General features: G+C 45.7%; 1 protein-coding gene across 2 annotated transcripts in view; it reads left to right on the forward strand.

Moving 5' to 3' along the window:
• Window positions 1-20292, forward strand: part of LOC138978184 (uncharacterized) — a 29809-nt gene extending 9517 nt beyond the window's left edge. The window contains exons 1-3 of one of the 2 annotated variants that reach the window (XM_070350844.1): window positions 7072-8229; window positions 9204-9376; window positions 14864-20292. In XM_070350844.1, coding sequence (XP_070206945.1) covers window positions 8125-8229; window positions 9204-9376; window positions 14864-18824 — 4239 coding nt within the window. In that variant the 5' untranslated portion in view covers window positions 7072-8124 and the 3' untranslated portion in view covers window positions 18825-20292. Of the gene's footprint in view, window positions 1-7071; window positions 8230-9203; window positions 9377-14863 lie in introns of those variants that run through there. The other variant, XM_070350845.1, reaches the window with a different exon arrangement.
• The last annotated feature ends 2502 nt before the right edge of the window (window positions 20293-22794 follow it).

A 22794-nucleotide genomic window follows, 5' to 3' on the forward strand; every position in this document is an offset into this window, starting at 1 on the left:
TCATTAACTTTTGACCCTAACCTTTAACACTTCCCAAAATAAATCTTTGGTGGACATTGCATCGACGCTGTTCATTTTGAATGAACATTTTTCTTGTTATTTACTGCTGTTTGTTACAATATTCATTTGCACTTCGTCCTAATGTCAACAACATCAAACACTGTTCTCCGTATAGGGCATGTAAATATTTATCATTTAGTCAACAAAGTACATAATGTCTGTGTATTGCTAAACCAGCAACTAGAGCTGGTACAGCTCTTCGGTGTAAGTGAAACCCGTCTAGATTTGCGTATCTCAGACAGCCTTGTTAACATTCCGAATTATTCGGATTTACGACGGGACAATGCACGAGTAGGCCAAACAGGCATCGCTCTTTATGTTCATCGGTCCATTGCTGGGATTGACAAACGTAGAACTGATCTTGAAGATGAAAATGTTGAATGTTTGTGGTTGGAACTAAAACATGACAAATCCTCTCCCTTGCTTATTGGCTATGTGTATCGTAACCCTGCTGAAACGTCAAGGTGGATTGATGATTTTGTTTCTATGGTGGACAGAGTGAACGCTCGTGACGAGAATGTTGTATTGCTTGGCGATTTTAACATTAACCTACTCAGGCCTCAAACAACGTGGTGCTCAACCACTGCTCTGTTTGGTCTTCATCAGGAAAAACAAATACTTCATCAACCCTGATTGATCATATTTACACTGATAGTAAGAATATCGTTGCAAATGCGCAAGTAGTGCATTCCAGTTTTAGTGACCATCATTCTGTTTTTTGCTCGATTTCTCTTAGATTGCCAAAATCACGTCATAAAGGCCACACAACAATCGAATACAGAAGTTTCAAGTATTTTGATGAATCTGCTTTTTTCTTTGACCTTAACCAAGCCCCATTTTATAGCGTATTCAATTGCAGTGACGCAGAGGGCGCATGCAATATTTTTCACCATGTTTTGTGTTCAGTAATTGATAAACACGCACCACTACGTCAGCATAAAGTGAAACATCCCCAGCTCCCCCCTTGGTTAACCTCAGACATTATCGAGGCTATGGCGATGCGTGATTATTTTAAAGAGCGCAACATGAAAACAGAGTATAAACTGCAAAAAAATAAAGTTTTGGACACAGTGAGACAAGCAAAGGCAGAATATTTTAATAAACTGATTTCTGAAAAAAAGGATACAGCTACAATCTGGCGAGCAGTGAATGAAATTCTTGATAAATCTAGGAAGGGATCAACCAATTCTCATTCACAAATATCTCCAAATGATTTTAACAAACACTTCATTTCGCTAGCAGACAACCTAAAATCTTGTCTCAATCAGAATGATTCCCTTGATACGGATGATTGTTTTGAAAAATTAAAAACATTCTGTGGACAAAAGTTGACTCAAACTGACACGTTTTCTATTCCTCCAATCTCAGTGCACGAGGTAGGAAAACTGGTAGAACAAATGGCGAATAAGAAGTCAATGGGTCCAGACAAGATTCCAGTCGTTGCTAAAACTTGCTTTACCTTACATTGTCGATTCCCTAACTTATGTTTATAACCTAAGCATACAACAAAACGTGTTCCCTTCTATTTTAAAGTGTGCAAAGGTATTACCACTTCCAAAAAATAAGGATCTTACAGACACAAACAACTTTAGACCCATTTCCCTCTTACCTGTTCTATCTAAACCCTTAGAAAAGCACATACAAAATCACTTACTGGCATATATAGAACGAATGAATCTGTTTCATCACCCCTTCATGTGTCCGATGAAAAAGTTAGATGTGAGTTCTTCGCGGATGACTCTTCTGTTCACACCAGTCAAAAATCTTTGGAATCCGTCAACTCTTCTCTTCAAACAAGTGTGGATGAAATCACTGAGTGGTGCGTTTCTAATGCAATGATCATTCATCCGGTTAAAGCAAAGAGTATGGTGATAACCACGAGACAAAAACACCAATTAAGTCCTTTACAATTACAACTGTCAGTTAGTTCAACTCAAGTGCAGCAAGTTAGGGAACATAGATTATTGGGTGTTACCATTGATCAAGAGTTGAAATGGCAAACTCATTTGAGTAATATTTGCAAACTAGTATCAAAAAATGTGTACCTGTTATCAAAATTAAGGCATTACGCAGATTCTGCAGCACTCAAAACGTTCTATTACGCCCACATAATGCCTCATATAAACTTCGCATCGACACTTTGGGATAACTGCAGTGATGTTCATTTAAAAAGACTCAATTCCCTGCATCGCCGAGCTGCAAAACTTATTCTGCATGATTTGAATAGGTCCACGGATGATAAACTAAAGCTCTTGAATTTCCTCCCCTTGAAAGATCAGTTGACGTTAAACAAGGCTGTGTTCATGTATAAAATTCTAAATGACGACTGTCCTAAATATTTGCAATCACATTTCAAACATGCCACAAAAAGATATGGGTCCCAAAAAATCATCCCTCCTGTACCTCGCATAGACCTCTACAAATCGAGCTTAGCCTTCTCGGGAGCGTTTCTCTGGAACTCCTTCCCCCAACAGATAAGAAATGCAACTTCAGTGAAAGTGTTTAGGAGACAGTCACGTTCACACATCATTCGTGAATGAAATGTCTTGTTCGATTTTGTACTAGTGTTAACGGATGTGTACCTGATCGGAGCAACTTTATTCCCAAATGAAAGGTATAACTATGTCAATGTAATTTTGTAATTTTTGAGTTCTCCTTATGTAATTCCTTAAATGCACATTGTGTTGCATTCCATACAATGTATTTCTGTATTTTATATGATTGAATTTATATTTTTAATGTGCGTCTGTCTTTATGTGTTGTATAAAGGACTGACAGGTTGGAAGAATAGGCTTTGCCAAAAACTTTTATCCTTTTGTAATAAAGTTCTGAGTCTGAGTCTGAGTCTCTCTCTCCCTCCTCTCTCTCTCTCTCTCTCTCTCTCTCTCTCTCTCTCTCTCTCTCTCTAATGCCCCCGCCCCCCCCCCCCCCCCCCCACCAACTTACCAAATATGTCCTCTCCTGCCATCAATTGCCCTTTTCATGTTCCAGCGGCAGCCTATCAACCACCCACCCTCCCACGCTTTTCTTATCTTGTTCACCCCTAATATTAATTGTATCACTGAGTCTTTGTTTCTCGCCCGCCCTTGTCTTGTTACCCCGTCACCCAGCCACCCCCCCCCCCCCCACCCGTACCCCAACCCCCCGCCCACCCCTCTACCCCCACCCCCAAGCATGGCCCCTGTTTCTGGTAGGAATGGAAGCCGATACATGCAGACCGGCTAGCTCCTGTTGAAACTCCAAATAAGGCGTGCACGCACGCGGAAGGGCGCGAACGAGGCGCCAAGTTTCTGGCATCGCTACGCCTGTGTGTTTCCGATTTGAGCCACTTTTTATAGGGAGGCGAAAGAAGTTTATTCGGCGTCGTACTGTGTGCTGTATCAGCGTGTGTGTGTGTTGTGTGTGTGTGTAAAAGAATTTTATTGTTGACTGAGACACCAAGTGACCTTCAAAAGTGGGGTTTTTCTCTTCTCAAAATCAGACCTTCTGTGAGTTGCACCAAAGATGTTCTGTGACTAGCGAGTGCCACTGGGTTTTGAGAATAATATCCTCCGAATCTGGGTGTCATTTGTAGAAAACAGAATCTGTGGTATGATAAACCTTTGATCAGTTATGGTTGGCAGAATCATTGGTTGATAATTATCAAAGAGCCGTGTTGCGTTCGTGAAATCGTCTTTTTTACAAACGTCATGGACTGAACATTCACAATTTAGTTTTCTGACTGGGGTAAGATTGTGTGTGTATGTGTGTGTGTGTGTGTGTGTGTGTGTGTGTGTGTATGTGTGTGTGTATGTGTGTGTGTGTGTGTGTGTGTGTGCAGTCCGGCTCTAGCTGAGCGGGAATATCAGGTGCAGTAGAAAGTAGCAAGACAAAGTCATTGTTCAATTTGCTTTGGCGGAAATGATGGAAATCACGTCAGTATTTATATATCAAAAGTCACATGGAAGTTTCCAAGGATTTTCACCAAAGCGAATTGATCACAACATATAATTAAAGCATCAGTACTGCTTGGATCTGGCGTGGCCTGTGGCAGTTTTAGTTTTTGATACATGTTTACTGTGTCATCAGTTGACTTAAAAAAAAAAGTTATTTATCCGTGGGGAGACGGTGTCGGAGGGGGGGGGGGAGGCAGATAATAGTCTTGGATCTTTCGACATATTAACCTCGGTGTCATGATAGTAGCTAGTCGGTGCAAAACATGGCCAGCGTTCACTGACATAAACAACACTATCTTCAAACACACACACACACACACACACACATGCGTATCTGCACCAAGTCAGTCTTACACTACAGCATCTTCTCTGTCCGGTAACCAGTCCAGCGTAAAACCATTGCAGGCAGTCAGTGGCACAAAGCCGGTCTGTGATTGGTACCAGACATGAATGGCAACACACAGTGTGTAATGCTGGTAGCAAAGAGTTTACCCCTGGGAAAGCCCTTTGCTTGTATATGGAGTGCACTCAGCACACACGCTGTGCTGCGAGATCATGCTGTGTACAGCCGTCCATGCTAAATTATTCGGTAGCAGAGGACCGCCCCCCCCCCCTCCCTCCCAACACCCGACTTAGCCCCCTCCGTACTAATTCAGATTTTCTGCTCATAACAGTATATTTTTGAAATTAATAATGTACTTCCATTTTAAGTCATGATTTTCTCCATTTTCGTTTTAAATTTAGGTCTTAAAAACAAGCTCCATCGTAGCCGTAGCAGTGACCAGAAGAACTATAAACACGCTGTTCAGGAAGTGAGTGAACCGTGTATGGGCATTTTGTATGGTCAGCGGGGTTTGACATGGTCATGCAAGGTCTGAGGTCAGTGTGGCTGCTGGTTTGTGCAGAATAGGTTTGCTTGTATTAAAAATATCTTTCGTCAAATACATGATTTCATTAACTGGATGTGGTATGCCTTAAAACAATAAAGAAAACACTACAGAAGGCCGGTAGTGTGTATAGGGTTTTCAATACCAATATTTCGTCAGTTCAGTTTACCTGACTTTTTCAGGGTGACTGGAATTTATGCCTTGCCCAATTCCTAGTTTGATGAACCGAGCAGCACAGCAGCCATTCCACTCGTACTCCCGTCGTCGATTTTGACATCACTTTTGATTTTGTTTTCTCTTTTTCCTTTTTGGGGGGTCTCAAGTTTCAATGCTATTTATGCTTCGGTAGTGAATTTGTAACATTATGTTAATACTTGTTTACTCAGTAACTTTGAACACCAACACCAGATTAATTAGCGATATAGTTTACCTTTTAAACTCAGCTTAGTTCAAAGTAGGTCATTCTATCTTTGAACTTCTAGTGTGGTTTCATTGGATTTTGACTGCTGTACTCCATATCATTACTGTCTGGTTACTCACTGCACTGTGAGTATGCCATGTAGTTCTTCTTAATCTTCGGCGTTCCAGGATTTTTGGCCTCAGGTCAGACTTCAAGTTTTGTAGCTTGAATAAAGCTAGTGGTCAGGATCAGGGAGTCTTTGGTGCCCCAGAGTTGCTCCTGCAGTGTGGCACCTTGGGGCCAGTGATCTGTTCTGGCTTCCTGGTGGAGCGGGCAGGTCTGCAGGATGTGCTCCGGGGTCTGTGGGCCTGTTTCGCACGGGCAGTTCGGTGTGTGCGACAGACCAAGGCGGTGCATGTGGGCACGCAGCAATGTAGTGAAAGTTTCAAACTGGCGAGATGCCAGAAAATGAACGTAGCTGTTGGAGATGCAATTCTGTGGTAACAGAGTAAACAGCATACCAGTCATACTTTCAGATGGCTTAGTGATAGCCTAGTTTACTCATCTAAACCGTGTGCCAAACTAACACGAATATGATAATAATTTGACAAATCAGTGACATCACTGGAGTAATAATCATCAACTTTCGGCAGACACTAGAAACAGCGACATCGCAGCAGTATCAAGTTTCTGCCTCTGTTTCTTGCTCTCTCTCTGCGCCCAGCCCAAGTTGCCATAGTTGGGCCAAAGCTGGCAGCCTCCGTAGGCACCAAAAAAAGAATGAAGACATCACCTGAGTTTTCACCTGCCACATCCCTGCCAGAACGCAATGAATCAGAAAGGGCACAAGGCACCCTCTATAAACCACCGAGATAGAAACAAGGGATCGACTGCAGAGAGAGAGAGAGGGGGGGAAGGGAGAGAGAGAGAGAGAGAGAGACTGAGAGAGAGAGAGAGAGAGGGAGGGAGAGAGAGAAAGAGAGAGAGAGAGAGGGAGAGAGGGTGAGGCAGACAGAGCGAGAGAGGGAGAGAGAGGGGGAGAGAGAGAGGGAGAGAGGGTGAGGTAGACAGAGAGAGAGAAACAGAGAGAGGTAGAGCGGGTGAGGCAGAGAGAGGGAGAGAGGAGAGAGAGAGAAACAGAGAGAGGTAGAGCGGGTGATGCAGAGAGAGAGAGGGAGAGAGAGAGAGGAGAGAGAGAGAGAGGGAGAGAGAGAGGAGAGAGAGAGAGAGAAACACAGAGAGGTAGAGCGGGTGAGGCACAGAGGGAGAGAGAGAGAGGGAGAGAGAGGGGGGGGGGGGAGAGAGGAAAGAGAGAGAGTGAGAGAGAGATACAGAGACAGAGACGAGAGAGAAAGACAGAGAGAGAGACAGAGAGACAGAGAGAGAGAGAGAGAGATACAGCCAGACAGAGACACACAGACAGAGACAGAGAGAGGGGGGGAGGAGGGGGTGTTCTATAGTCTCTGATGAGAGAAGGAGGGAGAGAGACAGAGAGTTCAATGATAAAGAGAGAGTGAGAAAGAGGGAGAGAGAGAGAGAGAGAGAGAGAGAGAGAGAGAGAGAAAGGAGGGAGATCAGGGGTGGAAGGGGAGCAACGCAACAGGGGGGGGGGGGGGGAGCCCTGAGAACTGTACAAGCAGATCCGGCGATGTGCCAAACTTGGCTCGAATCCGGGCAAAAGGGGCCCCCTTCTACCATACACACTATAGTCTCCACCGCGGCAAAGAGGGGAAAATGAGGCCAGAAGAAGGAGGAGCTTCTTGTTATGGTTTCACGTGCTGGAGTAGGCCAGGCACTGTGCTGTGCCGTCTGTGCCACTCTCATACTGCGAGAGGGGATTCCGCGTTGTGGCTTTGCTTCACTGTATACTTTCTCTTTCTACTCTCACAGTCGTGGAGGCTTGGTAGCACACCCTAAATAGTAAGAGAATTTGCAGGGGATCACTTGTGCATATTGAAGACTAAGCTGTGACTAATCAAAAGGACTAATCAATACGCAGAAAAGATGTGATGTGTTCAACTTGTTTGTTGAAACTTTTGAGTGAAAAAGTTAAGATAATCAGCTGGGAGCATTATGGCACTGACAGACATATTAGAGAGAAATTCGGCCAAGCGATGGTAACAGACTAGTGGTGAGGGTGGAAAACAGTTAGGAATGTTGCCATGATGGTCTGTGTCTACTCTCTGGAGGAGGAAAAGTTGAAGTAAATTGTTATAACACCGACATTTATTCAGTCTCACCTGAAGTTGCACATTTGATTGAATAAAACAAAAGTCAGAAAAGTGAAACGCAGTTTATTCACTCTCATATTGCGTCAGTCAAGGCGATGACACGTTCCAGGAGATTGGTGTTCCAATTGTAGGCTGTGTCGATGCCAAACTTGGAGTTACACATCACTGATAGAGCAGCAATTGGCTAGGTTAACGCCTCGCAACGTACATGAACAGGTAAAAAAATTCATGGGCGGAAATAGTCTTGAGGAAGGGATGAATCAGTGTTCTCAGAATGAGTGAACCCTGAAAGCGTGGACCAACCAAACGCCCAGTTCTGGATGTGGATTACGACGTTCTTCAGGATTACTCAGACCAAGACACACGAAAGATCTTGGTCATCCCACTCGCCACTGTCGGAAAAAGTGATGTTCAAATAATTATACAGGACCATCATTTTTCCATTTTTGACACCCAGGTACAGGGACAAAAGTGAAACCACGCAGTCGATTTCAGTTTTAAAGTCAAAAACGGTCAGGAATAACTTATCACAAAGTCAGGCGAAAGATGGCGATTGTTTAATCCAAAGTGACGAGCAGCAACAAGAGAGGAGTGCTGTGAAAGAACAGATTATGTCTCATCGCCGTAAGAGTGCTCGTCCCTGCAACAAACTGCGTAGACACGCAGCGGACACGTCTTCCGTCAGTTCCGACAGTGACGTTGACCATAGCAACAAGGTAGGATGACGTCATTATGGCGTCAGGGTTATTTTTACTGTGGCCACAGTTGCCTGGACATATAATGGTGGGAAGAATATTTAGACGATTTGCATTGTAAGTTGGATGGCTTGCATTATTTTGTACTGTTAAAAAGAAAAAGAAACAGCTCACGCGGGAAAGCTCGCAGCAAGGGACCGATAAATGAATGTGTAGATTGAATGGAATTAGCTCGTTAATAGATCTATGCAGCTGTCAAACTTTTTGTTTAGGTTGCTTGATTGATTACTTTGTTTCGTTTCGATTCCTTTAGAGTTTATTATGCTTTGCTTTGTTTTGTTTTGTTTTGTTTCAGCATATGTTTTGATTTGTTGTTCGCTTCCTAAGACTGGTTTATTTTGCACAACCATCATTTTGTCTTCCTATAATAAGTAAAACGAGAGTTTGTAAAGATCATTCAGATCGGTCGAGCTTCTGTTCCATAACTGACAGGAAGTATTTACCGTGAAAACAAATCCACCCGGCTATACCGAAGATCACCTGTGCATCTTGTCTACGTTTGTGTTTGGTGATGGTGCAAGGGAAGCAACTCGTTAATTGTTATAATCGGGGGTTACAGTTTGGACCAAACAAATTCGTGGTTTGGATCCTCACAGAAGCATAAAATAAAATGTATACGTCAAAGCTGGCAGAGTGCATACATACGCACGCAAGCAGGTACACACACTGACACACAAACAAACAAACATACATCTTAGGTTTTTGCTTATTTTTTGTTTGTTGGTTGGTTGGTTATGTGTTGTTTGTCCTTAGTTAGTTAGTTAGTTAGTTAGTTAGTTAGTTAGTTAGTTAGTCAGTCAGTTAGTTAGTGTTTGTTTGTTTGTTTGTTTGTTTGTCATGAAGTTTGTAACTGTGCGTCGTTGTTTTTTGCATGTGTTTTGGTGTGTTATTTCATTTAATGTTTTCTGACACAATACTCTTTCTTTCTTCACCAGATGTTGCTAGAGGAATGTATCAGCCGAGACATCGCGGACCCCGTGCCGCCCACATCCTCCTCCCCCAACCTGGCGCTGCCTGCTGACCTGTGGCACGACTTTCAGGCTCTGCAGGCTGCCACTCACCTCGACACTGCCTCCCTCATTCGACGCCTCATCACTCAGTATGGCAGGTAGGGCATTTTAGCTGTTTGTCGTTTGTGATTTTACATGTGTATACTAGATATATATATTCTATGTTCGGACCTCCCCACACACTTTTGTCTGCCAATCCTCACCATCCCTCGCCCGGTGTGAAAGGATGAAGTGTCCGCTTGTTTGAAAGTCCGGCGGACTTCTATTCCTAGGAAAATGTGTCCCTGGACTTTGTGTCCTAGGAACTTGAACATAAGTCCCTGGACTCTATTTCCTAGGAAAAGGTGTCCTATTTCCCAGGCTGGAAAGTCCGCACAGGAGCGTTGAGGTAGGACACATTTTCCGGACAGAGAGTCCGCTTTTAGGACTTATTTTCCGGACTGAGAGTCCGCTTTGTTCTCCGGAATCGTTGCAAGTTTTCGTATTGTGTATATGCTTATTAAACACACATACACACACACACACACACACTCACACACTCACACACACACACACACACACACACACACACACATTCACACACTCACACACACACACACACACACACACACACACATGAGCGCGCGTGCGCGCGCACACACACACATGCGCGCGCGCACACACACATGCGCGTGCGCACACACACATGCGCGCGCGCATACACACATATATGTATATCAAAGCAATATACATATACTGGTATTGTTTTCAGCACATTTATTCGTGGAAAATTTTCAATTGAGACGCTGTAACCGTCCGTACGAGGGTTTTTTCCAGCTGATGTTTGCAGGTAATAGCCTTTCTGTCCCTTGGCGAAGATCGTGTAGGGACCAAGCCAGGGGTCCAATTCCTTGCCACCCTTGCGGTCACCTCTGACGTTGTTTTTTTTCATCACCTTTTGGCCTATCTGGAGCATTTCCTGAAATCATGTTCAGAAGAATTAGACACACACACACACACACACACACAAACACACACACAAACACACACACAAATATCACTTTAAGTGTAACTGACAAAGCTACAAAACGACCGAAACAAATCAGGCGCAGTTGCGCCATTTAAATGCATTACACGTCACGAGAAAAATAGAATACATACCGTGTAGTTCCTTTGTGCTGCTCTCCTAATTGACCGTTTGATGATGAGGGTGGCAAGGGTAGGGTATTTCTGATTTAGAAGGTAGTTTTTTACGTCTGAGAATCGCACGTTCTGTCCCCGCACCATCTTTCTTGTGTGTGACAGCAATTTTGTGACTCCCCAAAATGTATACCATTGCTAACAATGCCAGGTGGTGACAATTGCACGAGTATTAGGCTGTACCCGTTTGGAAAGTGATAGAACGTTCTTATTGCTGACATGCCTCCTTCTCTCTTAGATACCCCTGTATTTCGTGTTGAAAATGCTTAGGACAGCACCTGGAAACCGCACGACTTTAGACAATTCTGCAACATTTCAACAAAAGCAACAAGGGGAAAGGGGGGGGGGGGGAGGAGGGGTATAAATATTGACTGATTGTTCGACTGATTCTAGTATTGTGCTTACGAATAAATAGAATACACATTTGCACACACACAACTATGTCTGCAACCACAACAACTTTTAAAAAAATAATAAAAAAATTAATAAAAAGCGTTTCGCTCTGGTAGACCCAGTCGTTAATTGCAAGATTTCTACCTTTAAAGATAATGAACCTAACACAAGGAAACCGAGGAGCAAATGACAGAGAAAAACAGACCAGACAAGACGGGAATCGAACCCAAGACCTCCAAACTCCGAAACCAACACCATAGCAACTGCACCAACGAGGAAGCGATGAGAGCCCAGAAAGAGAAAAATAATGTAAGTTTTACGCCCTCACGGCAAAGCCATTAGGGGCATGTTACACGGGAAAACCCGGCTTTGTATGAAAATAAAAAATAAAATTGCGGGGAGGATGAGAGCCCACGATTTTTAAGTCTACTTAGAGCTAACGCGGCCGAGTGCGGACAACCAGGACACCTACACCTAGGTATGTGTAACAGGAAAAGATGTCCCCCAGGACTCAAAGTCCGACCCCTAAATATAGGCTAGGACTTTCTGTCCTGGGAAAATGTGTCCGCTGAAAGTCTAGGAAAATGTGTCCGGGTGGGGAGCCGAACGATAGTCCGTAGGACTCTTTTTCCCAGCGGACAACTTTTCCTTTTACACCGGTTCTTCGACTGTGTTTAGTTCTTTGTTGGTAATGGTGGTGGTGGTGGCATAAGGAGTTTGTTTGTTTGTTTGTTTGTTTGTTTGTTTGTTTGTTTGTTTGGTGGTGAATGTTCTTTTCCAAGAGGTACAGACATATCGACTAAAAATGGTGTACGGTCCTATTTGTAAGTCAAGTGTACGAATTATTTAAATCGCGTAAATAAAAGTTCTGATCACCATCTTAGGGTAACCAAGACTTTATACGTGGGATAGGCCATAATACCTCCACATAGACACACAATAAGATCAACATCCCGACTGCTTCTGTGCAGAATATCACTTTCTAATGATATAATTGTGCAGACTGACACTCATCCTCAGTTGAGAAATAAATCCATAAAAAGAACCATACCACCTTGCAAAGAAATCACTCGTGCTGTTTACTTTTGGTATGTATCTAAGTGGATCCCATGTAAAAGACTTCTATGCGACATGGTTAGTCGTATCGTTGACACGGGCAGGACTGCGCCGTTAACCTCACAATTCTCTGTCTGTCCGCCAGCACAAGAACAAGACTTTATTCCGCCATATAGCGACCTGTCCGCCAGCACAAGAACAAGACTTTATTCCGCCATATAGCGACCTGTCCGCCAGCACAATAACAAGACTTTATTTCGCACATAGCGACCTGTCCGCCAGCACAAGAACAAGACTTTATTTCGCCATATAGCGACCTGTCCGCCAGCACAAGAACAAGACTTTATTTCGCCACATAGCGACCTGTCCGCCAGCACAATAACAAGAACAAGACTCAAGTTTATTTCGCCATATAGCGACCTGACCGCCAGCACAAGAACAAGACTTTATTTCGCCACATAGCGACCTGTCCGCCAGCACAAGAACAAGACTTTATTTCGCCACATAGCGACCTGTCCGCCAGCACAAGAACAAGACTTTATTTCGCCATATAGCGACCTGTCCGCCAGCACAAGAACAAGACTTTATTCCGCCACATAGCGACCTGTCCGCCGGCACAAGAACAAGACTTTATTCCGCCACATAGCGACCTGTCCGCCAGCACAATAACAAGACTTTATTTCGCCACATAGCGACCTGTCCGCCAGCACAATAACAAGACTTTATTTCGCCACATAGCGACCTGTCCGCCAGCACAAGAACAAGACTTTATTTCGCCACATAGCGACCTGTCCGCCAGCACGATATAACAAGAACAAGACTTTATTTCGCCACATAGCGACCTGTCCGTCAGCACGATAACAAGAACAAGACTTTATTTCGCCATATAGCGACCTGTCCGCCAGCACGATAACAAGACCAAGACTTTATTTCGCCATACGACCTGTCCGTCAGCACGATAACAAGAACAAGACTTTATTCCGCCATATAGTGACCTGTCCGCCAGCACAAGAACAAGAACAAGACTTTATTCCGCCATATATAGCGACCTGTCCGCCAGCACAAGAACAAGAACAAGACTTTATTTCGCCATATAGCGACCTGTCCACCACCACAATAACAAGACCAAGACTTTATTTCGCCATATAGCGACCTGTCCACCACCACAATAACAAGACCAAGACTTTATTTCGCCATATAGCGACCTGTCCGCCAGCACAAGAACAAGACTTTATTTCGCCACATAGCGACCTGTCCGCCAGCACAAGAACAAGACTTTATTTCGCCATATAGCGACCTGTCCGCCAGCACAACAACAAGAACAAGACTTTATTCCGCCATATAGCGACCTGTCCACCAGCACAATAACAAGAACAAGACTTTATTTCGCCACATAGCGACCTGTCCGCCAGCACAAGAACAAGACTTTATTTCGCCACATAGCGACCTGTCCGCCAGCACAATAACAAGAACAAGACTTTATTCCGCCATATAGCGACCTGTCCGCCAGCACAAGAACAAGACTTTATTTCGCCACATAGCGACCTGTCCGCCAGCACAATAACAAGAACAAGACTTTATTCCGCCACATAGCGACCTGTCCGCCAGCACAAGAACAAGACTTTATTCCGCCATATAGCGACCTGTCCGCCAGCACAATAACAAGAACAAGACTTTATTTCGCCATATAGCGACCTGTCCGCCAGCACAACAACAAGAACAAGAATTCATTCCGCCATATAGCGACTTGTCCGCCAGCACAATAACAAGACCAAGACTTTATTTCGCCATATAGCGACCTGTCCGCCAGGACAATAACAAGAACAAGTCGCGTAAGGCGAAAATACAATATTTAGTCAAGTAGCTGTCGAACTCACAGAATGAAACTGAACGCAACGCAACGCAGCAAGACCGTATACTCGTAGCATCGTCACTCCACTTTCTGAGCGTGTTTTTAATCCAAACATATCATATCTATATATTTTTGGAATCAGGAACCGACAAAAAATAAGATGAAAGTGTTTTTAAATTGATTTCGAAAAAAAAATTTTGATAATAATTTTTATATATTTAATTTTCAGAGCTTGTTTTTAATCCGAATATAACATATTTATATGTTTTTGGAATCAGCAAATGATGGAGAATAAGATAAACGTAAATTTGGATCGTTTTATAAATTTTTATTTTTTTTTACAATTTTCAGATTTTTAATGACCAAAGTCATTAATTAATTTTTAAGCCACCAAGCTGAAATGCAATACCGAACCCCGGGCTTCGTCGAAGAGTACTTGACCAAAATTTCAACCAATTTGGTTGAAAAATGAGGGCGTGACAGTGCCGCCTCAACTTTCACGAAAAGCCGGATATGACGTCATCAAAGACATTTATCAAAAAAATGAAAAAAACGTTCGGGGATTTCATACCCAGGAACTCTCATGTCAAATTTCATAAAGATCGGTCCAGTAGTTTAGTCTGAATCGCTCTACACACACACACACACACACACACACACACGCACACACACACACACACGCACGCACATACACCACGACCCTCGTTTCGATTCCCCCTCGATGTTAAAATATTTAGTCAAAACTTGACTAAATATAACAAGACTTTATTTCGCCATATAGCGACCTGTCCGCCAGCACAATAACAAGAACAAGACTTTATTCCGCCATATAGCGACCTGTCCGCCAGCACAATAACAAGAACAAGACTTTATTTCGCCATATAGCGACCTGTCCGCCAGCACAATAACAAGAACAAGACTTTATTTCGCCATATAGCGACCTGTCCGCCAGCACAATAACAAGAACAAGACTTTATTCCGCCTGTCCGCCAGCACGCCTAACGGTTCAAATCCTCACATGTCCCGTTAACTGACTCCTTGCAATTATCAGTTTCACCTGAAGCGAACCACGATGAAGTCTAAGTTCTTTCTTTTTCTGATCCAGGTCAGGACCACCAGAGGAAAATCCGGAGCAGGCTTCGCCCAGCGGCGAACACGATCTCGAAGCTTCCGCCGTGGTGTCTGCATGTTCAGACACGACTTCAACACACACCACCACCTTCACTGGCGGCGAAACGGAGTATTGTGACAGCGGCGAAATAGTACATTGTGGCCGCAGCGAAACAGCCTGTGGTGAGATAGATGTGGTGACGCCTGGCGGCTATTCTGCAGCAGCACCAACAACAGTGGATGAAGATAACGACGGAGACTTTCTTGTGTTGGATCTCAGCACTAGAAACCCCAGCACCAACAAGCCTGCCTCTGCTCTGCCTTTGTCAAATGACGTAGATATGGGATATGCCCACGACAACGACGACGGCAGCGACGGCGTAGAGAAACCGTTGGATTTAACTATGTGCAAACCCAACGGGGCCTCGTGCCCGCCGAGCAGCCTGTTCAGAGAGGACAGCGGCGGCTTCGTCATCAACCAAGCCCCTGAAGCTCATAGAGCCCCGTCAGATTCTATCCTCTCAGCCCTATCTCCCGAGGCGTTGCGCACTGCCACGCCTTCGCTTCCACGAGCAGCCCACTCGTCCCAGTCGGGAACTGCTCCGTCCTCCGGCCACGTTGTGTCCAGCAGTCTTTTCAACCTGTCCGGCCTACAGTGTGCGAGTCCCAGAGTCCACTCTGGTGGTCAGATTTCAGCGGACAGACACCAAACCAAAGTATCAACCAGTAGCGGTGGCAGTTCGCCGGCTCCCTCCAGCAGTAAGCAGAAGATAGTTCAGCATTTCTTATCCCTGCCTGCCGGACACGTTGTGAGTCCGGACAACCTCACGGACGTGTATAATCAGCAGGCTCTGGGCGCTGTGACTGGAACTCTCCTTCCTCCAGAAGCGCTGAGACACATCTCTCTGGGTTCTGCCATACAGTTTTCTCCTGTCATGACTCCTGCTACACCACCGCCATCTGCTCAAAGCCAGAGTCATCACGCTTCTTCTGTCGGAAGCCACTCCGTTTCGACGTCCGGCACTATGCAATTGCCTACTGTGACGTCACTGGAGTTTCGAGGAGATGGAACGGCCCATGAGCGGTACAGAACGTCACCGGATGCCGCGAAAACGTCACAAGTGGTGACGCAGACAATGACGTCCTTGCCGACGTCAGGGTCGGCGATTCTGTTAGATGTTGGAAGCGGGGGACTCATGGCTACTGCAGGGGGGTTCAACTTTCCCCTGATGGCTACGAGTACTGGAGGCCTGGTGGCTACTGGGACAGGAGGTCTGGTTGCTATTCCTTTTCTCCAAGCTCTGCCCGAAGCCTTTGCCGCTGCTGCTGCCGCCGCCGCCGCTGCCGCACAAGGTCAGCAACCGAACGTCACCTCCACAGTCACCACCCAGCCACAGCCCCTTCATCCTCCTCCAGCTCCTCCCCAGGTCCCCCCTCCTCCTCCTTACAGCGCTGCCGTTGCCTCCACCACTCCCCCAAAAGCCTACAAGGCCAAGATAGGACGACCGAGAGGCCAGCCCAAAGCTCAGAAACCTGTGTGCAAAGACATGAAGTTACTGACTGAGAACACTCTCTTTCCTGGCGTCTACACCAGCATTCTCAAGCTGCCCTGGAGCAAGCGGTCGCGTGGCAAGTCTTCCGCCAAGATCAAGGACGTAGTGTCAAACACCGGCAGCACGGCTGTGTCCGGCGCAGAGCAGCACAATCCCTCCATGCTCGTTCAGCATGAGCCCGGGGAGGTCATCAACAGCCCACATCAGCAACATCAACTTCATCAACAGCAGCAGAAACAACCACCTGTGTCCACGGTGGGCAGTACTGAAGCCAACCATCACAGTCCCCTCTCTGTGCCTAATCAAGAACAGGCTGCTTCACTCACATCCTCTTTGTCATCGTCAGCGTCTGCGTCGTCGACGTCGTCCGTGATGATGGTGTACCACAACACTGTGATGTCAGATCAAGGTAAACCCGTGAGGAGGAGAGGTCGGCCTCCCAAGCTGCCCGTGCTGTCGCAGCTCTTGTCGGACAGGAAGACCGTCGGTCACAACCTCAACCATCACCTGGTGGAGGGCCAACACACTCCCATGGACTCGGACCCTGCTGCCTCCATCTTCAGCCTGGCGCCTTCCACCATGTCGTCCCTCTCCGCTCAGCACAACTTTGATGCGTCTGTGGCTGCGTTTCCCAGCAACCTGTCCGAGTCCTGTGTCAATGCGTTCTCCGCCAGCCTTGCAGAGGCTTGTGTCTCCAGCGTGAAGCAAGAACCCATGGAGGTGTCGGACAGTGATGTCAGCAAACTCTTCCCTGCCCTCATAGGAACTGGCAGGGCGGGAGACCACTCTGACATCCACGGTCAAGGTCAACAACACGACCTTCACCTCAAGCAAGAGCTGTCGAGAGGCGCCGGAGTGGCCTTGGACGAAGGAGAAGAAAGCCGTAATGGCGAGGGTGCTGATGACACGAAGGCAGGATGCAGCATTGAGGAGCAGCTGCAGGATGCCAGTCTGGAGACTCGTTTCAATATCTTGGCCAACAAGCTGGGACTGGAGATCGGCAGTCCCTACCACGCCAGCCTCGTCCTCAGCCAGGCCAACGCTTCCAACAGTCTCCATGGCAACAGCAACAACACCACCGTCGCCAACAACAGCGCCCTGTACCAACAGATGATGCTGTCGTCGCGCTCCATGGTGGAGATGAAACCACGCCGACGTCAACTCAACAACCTCATCAAGCCCAGCGACGACTGCGTCTACACCTCCTTCCGAATTCGACCCCGCCTGTCGGGGCGGCGAGGTGGGAAGAGGGGAGGGAGGAAGAGAGGGAGCAAGTATGACGTCAACCCTGACGCCCCCTCCTTCGCCATGGCGGCCTCCGAGTGTGGAGACTCTCCGCGAGAGAAGGACGGGGTGTACGCTGACGGGAGTGAGGTGAGCGTGGTGGCGGGAAGCGGGGCGGGGTCTGCCGTCATCACGGAGCGGATCCCGGGGGCGGGGGAGGTGCCGCAGAGGTTGTACCAGGACCTGTACCACTGCAAGCTGTGCAACGAGATGCTGCCCGCGGACAGCTCCCTCCTTCACACGTGCATCTCACGCACCTCGCCTCCTCTCCGCTCGTGCCAGGAGTGTGGCACCATGTACCTCTCCTCTGACCCCACGCCCCATGAAGGCTCGGGCCAACCCACCACCACCAACATGTGCGAGGAGTGCGCCCTCAAAGGCCAGCCCCTTTCCAGTCCTGCCCTCTCCCCATCAGGCTCCGTCCACGATCAGCCTGTCAACACGTCGGACGGGTTCGCCTGCCAGCCCTGCGGAGTCCATTTCGTCAACATCGCGGACTACATCCAGCACAGACGTACCGCGCACTTGGAGAAGATGACCCGTCAACCCCGCAAGACTCACACCCTCAAGACCCTCCCCTGCCCGGCCACCGGCTGCCCCAGACTTTTCCACATGCAGGCGGAGCTCAGGAGGCACATCGCTGCCGACCACCCTGAAGAGGCGGAGCAAGGGGCGGGGCTTGAAGGCGAAGGGGACGTGGTGGCTACAACCTCGGCAAGCCCTCATCACAACACCTCTCAGGACGTCGACGTTGAAACTGTCCCACATCCAGAACCTGAAGAGACGGAAGGAACAGAGGAAGAAAATCCTCAGTTCACGTGCATTCAAGACAAATGCGGACAGCGGTTCTCAACGCCTCTGGATCTTCTTGAGCACGTGCAGAGTTCTCACGAGGGCATCAGCCAATGGCCGTGCCCCTTACCGGGCTGCTCGCGACACTTCGCGGCTGAGAGACATCTGCGCGTGCACCTGCTGATGCACAAAGACGAGAAGCCGCTCAAGTGTCCTTTCTGCAACTACCGGTGTCGGCAGAAAAACGCGATGAACTGGCACATGAAGAAACACCCAGAGTCCGCAGGTCACTACAGGAAGTTCGCTACCATGTCGTCCGATTCTTGAAGAAAGCGAACAAACAAACAAACGAAAGTCCAACGTGGGCGTTTTTTTGTGGTGGTGCTTCTTTGTCAAAATCATACAAACAAACAAACGAAAGTCCAACGAGGGCGTTTTTTTGTGGTGCTTCTTTGTCAAAGTCAAATACTTTTCTGGCCAGTGGACATTACATGGTTATATTTTTGAACTGCATTCTATGAAAGAGAGATCACACCTATAGACATCTCAAATACCGAGAGGTGTTTTCTGTTGGTGCATGTCCGTTCACCAGAGAGCTCTCGTGTGATATTATTTTCTGCCGTGTCTGTATCAGTTTTTATTCTGCAAATGCCTTCTTGAGGTCTTTTGATAGTAAAAACAATAACACACAATAACATGTTGTTATTATGAGTTATTTCTAATATGCTGACTGTTAGCAAATAATAACAAGACATGTCGAGAAAAAAATATCAAGCATGAGCCTTTTAGGCGAATGCTGATATCGTTTGTGAGACATGTCTGTTATCATTTGCTAACAGTCAGCATATTAGAAATAACGGTTTTATTACCGTTTAATTCGACCAAAAGAAATTTCGAAGCAACCCCGCGAATTAGACAGAACAGCCGCAATGGGAACTTGAGCGCTTCTACCTGATTATGCCTGTCAGTCAAAGAATTCTCGTGACCTGAGTCAGCCAATCAGAGTAACACACCTGACGCGATGAATATTCACAGGTCAAATGCCTTTGACACACAACAATCTCACAAGATAAACCATGTTGAACATGCGTTTCGGTTGCTTCGCTTTTTTTCGTTGAACTGAGAGCGACAGATTTAGAACCGACTCCAGACGGATGGGAAATGACGTAAAGATACACTTGATGTAAAGCGAGTGGCGCAATTTCACTTGATTTTTCCGAACTTTGATCATTTAGATTTCAAGTGAGCGGTCGGCATTGCACACTCAGACGATGGTCGGTGCCTTGCTGTTCCGTTACGCACCCACCGACAAAACTCGCTTTTCGGTATTTTTTTTAGATAAAGATAGTATTACCTGACAGCATTTGAAGTGTCATTCTTTAGAATAAATCACGCTTATATTGTTGAATTACATTTTTACTTTGTCTTGTTAATTTTTAGCGTGATAAACAAAAAAGGGTCCCTGCCTGAACGTTATAACATTTAGAGGGTCACCTAGAATCCGTCCTGATTGGTCAAAAAGCCATAAGGGGCACTGAATTGGTAATAAAATTCAATATTTGTATGACTATCAGACAGGGCATAACTGTTTGCTTTTGCAGCAAGAAACAGAAACTGACCGCACATAAAACTCAGATTCTAAGAAAAACACGGGGAATTCTCTGTCACTCATTGAATGCCAGCTTATCAGCAAAGAACTTTATTTTGGGGGTGTGCTGTGTTGTCGTTATTATTGAGTGAAAAATGTCTTATTCACTTGTTGAAGTCTTTTGAGAAAAACAAAAATTAAATTTCATTTGTGTGTTCTTTTGTTGTCATAATCACAGTCCATGGCTACTTTCTTTGAAGGTACAGTCCTCCACAACTAAACAATTCGACTCAGCATCTCAGATCAGGGAAAGCGTGGCCGAGTGGTAAAGTGCACTTGCCTCGGAAGCGAGAGGTTGCGAGTTCGACCCTGGGTCGGGGCGTAAGCAATTTTCTTCCCCCTTTCCAAGCCCAGGTGGTGGGTTCAAGTGCTAGTCTTTCGGATGAGACGAAAAACCGAGGTCCCTTCGTGTACACTACATTGGGGTGTGCACGTTAAAGATCCCACGATTGACAAAAGGGTCTTTCCTGGCAAAAATGTATAGGCATAGATAAAAAAAAATCCACCAAATACCCGTGTGACTTGGAATAATAGGCCGTGAAAAGGAAATATTCGCCGTAATGGCTTGAGATTTACTGGCCGATGTGAATGCGTGATATATTAATATTGTGTAAAAAAAATTCCATCTCACACGGCAGAAATTAATATGTAAAGCGCTTAGAAAACGTCAAGCGCTATATAAATCTCCCATATAAATAAATAAATAAAGATGTGACGAGGCTGTAACGTGGGACATGACCATACCTCCACTTGGACACGTACCAACGTTCAACAGCATGACTGCTGTGTGGAGTGGATATTCAGTGTCGATGAATTCATTTCGGAACAGAATCTTGGTTGCTTTTTGCATTCATCAACACATTCTCACTCTGCACAGGAACCAGTCACGATGTTGATGTTTTGTATGTGTCATGGTAGAGTCATAGCCTCACCTTATGTAAAAGCCTGGGCAGATCTGAGCACAGGCGGAAGGTATCGTCCACTGGACCACTACTATCACAGAAAGACAACAAGGTACGTCACTCACCTTCGAGTCTTCTGTGTTCTTGGAGTCGCTTCCTGGGGAAAAATATTGTTCAAGACGGTTTGCCTCTTCCTACAGTCTGTGTAAGGTCAAATAAATACAGTTGAATGATTGTTTGAACTGTATGTACCTTTAATGTTCAGCTTCCGTCCGCTGCAGGTTGTTATTAACCATCATTTGGACGAATCTTCGTTTGCGAGCCGCTAACTTCCACTTGGCGTCAAACTCATGCATTCGCACCGAATATACCAGCGCACATTGGTCTAAAACATATGTAAATATTGTGCAGCAAAGGGAAGCTACCCACGGGAAAATAATCATCGAATATCCTGTTATTAACCAATGAGCGCTGGTATGCATATTCGGTGCGGATGCATGAGTTTGACGCCAAGTGGAAGTTAGCGGCTCGCAAACGAAGATTCGTCCAAATGATGGTTAAAAACAACCTGCAACGGACGGAAGCTGAAAATTAAAGGTACATACAGTTCAAACAATCATTCAACTGTATTTATTTGACCTTACACAGACTGTAGGAAGAGGCAAACCGTCTTGAACAATATTATTCCCAAGGAAGCGACTCCAAGCACACAGAAGACTCGAAGGTGAGTGACGTATCTTGTAGTCTTTCTGTGATAGTAGGCCCTGGTAGTCCAGTGGACGATACCTTCTGCCTGTGATCTGAGATGGTGGGCCGAACTGTTTTCATGGAAAGGAGTCAGTGTGCGTTTAAAGTGCAGGCGTTCTATCAGCAAAGGGAGCATGTGGCACATACATATTTGACATGCAGACAGAGGACAGGTAAGTTCTCTTTGGGCATCTACTGAGCTATGAAAGAACACTCATCTCAGTGACGTATTTTAACAGTTTATAAACGTCTTATTCAGCTGTTTATGTCTTCCACTTTTCTTTTTGAAATGACAGGTTTTGCGGACAAAGTGTTAATTGCGGGTTTGAACTCAGAGCTTCTTGTGAATTTCGTTTTGACTTTACCAAATGCTCGCTATCCAATGTAAAATATCGAAGACGTGATTCTGAAAATCAGGGATTCTTGTACTTTTGACACTTTTGATGCCTTCGAAATTTTGATCTGTTTAAAAGGTTCTCCAAGTTTCCTCCGCAATGTGTCTTAAAAATGCTGTAAGTCAGTTCCTCTGGTACTTAACTTTAGTACTTTAAATTCAGCTATTGTTGGTGCCTCACACAGCGAGAAGACTGCCCTCGTGTTACTGTGCCTTGTATACATAACTCAGCCTACGTAAAATATATATCTGTAATTGGTGTGTGGGTGTGGGTGTGTGGGTGTGGGTGTGTTTGCGAGTGTGGAGTGTGTATGTGCCTGCGTAAAGTATATTTAAATGTGGTTGTGTGTGTGTGTGTGTGTATGTGTGTGTATGTGTCTGCGTAAAGTATATATAAATGCGGTGCCTGTGTGTGTGTGTGTGTGTGTCTATCTGTCTGCTTGCGAACGTGATGTGTGTGTATGTGGGGGTGGGGGGTGGGGGCTGTGATAAGAGTATAAGTTAGTATGTGGCTAGCTGTGAAGTAAACTCCAAAGTTGAGCAACCTTTTTTCTTTTAAAAATACATTTATTAACTGTTTAATAAATACTTTTTATCAATAGTGCC

The sequence above is a fragment of the Littorina saxatilis genome, linkage group LG10, assembly GCF_037325665.1.
Source record: "Littorina saxatilis isolate snail1 linkage group LG10, US_GU_Lsax_2.0, whole genome shotgun sequence".
Taxonomy (NCBI): domain Eukaryota; kingdom Metazoa; phylum Mollusca; class Gastropoda; order Littorinimorpha; family Littorinidae; genus Littorina; species Littorina saxatilis.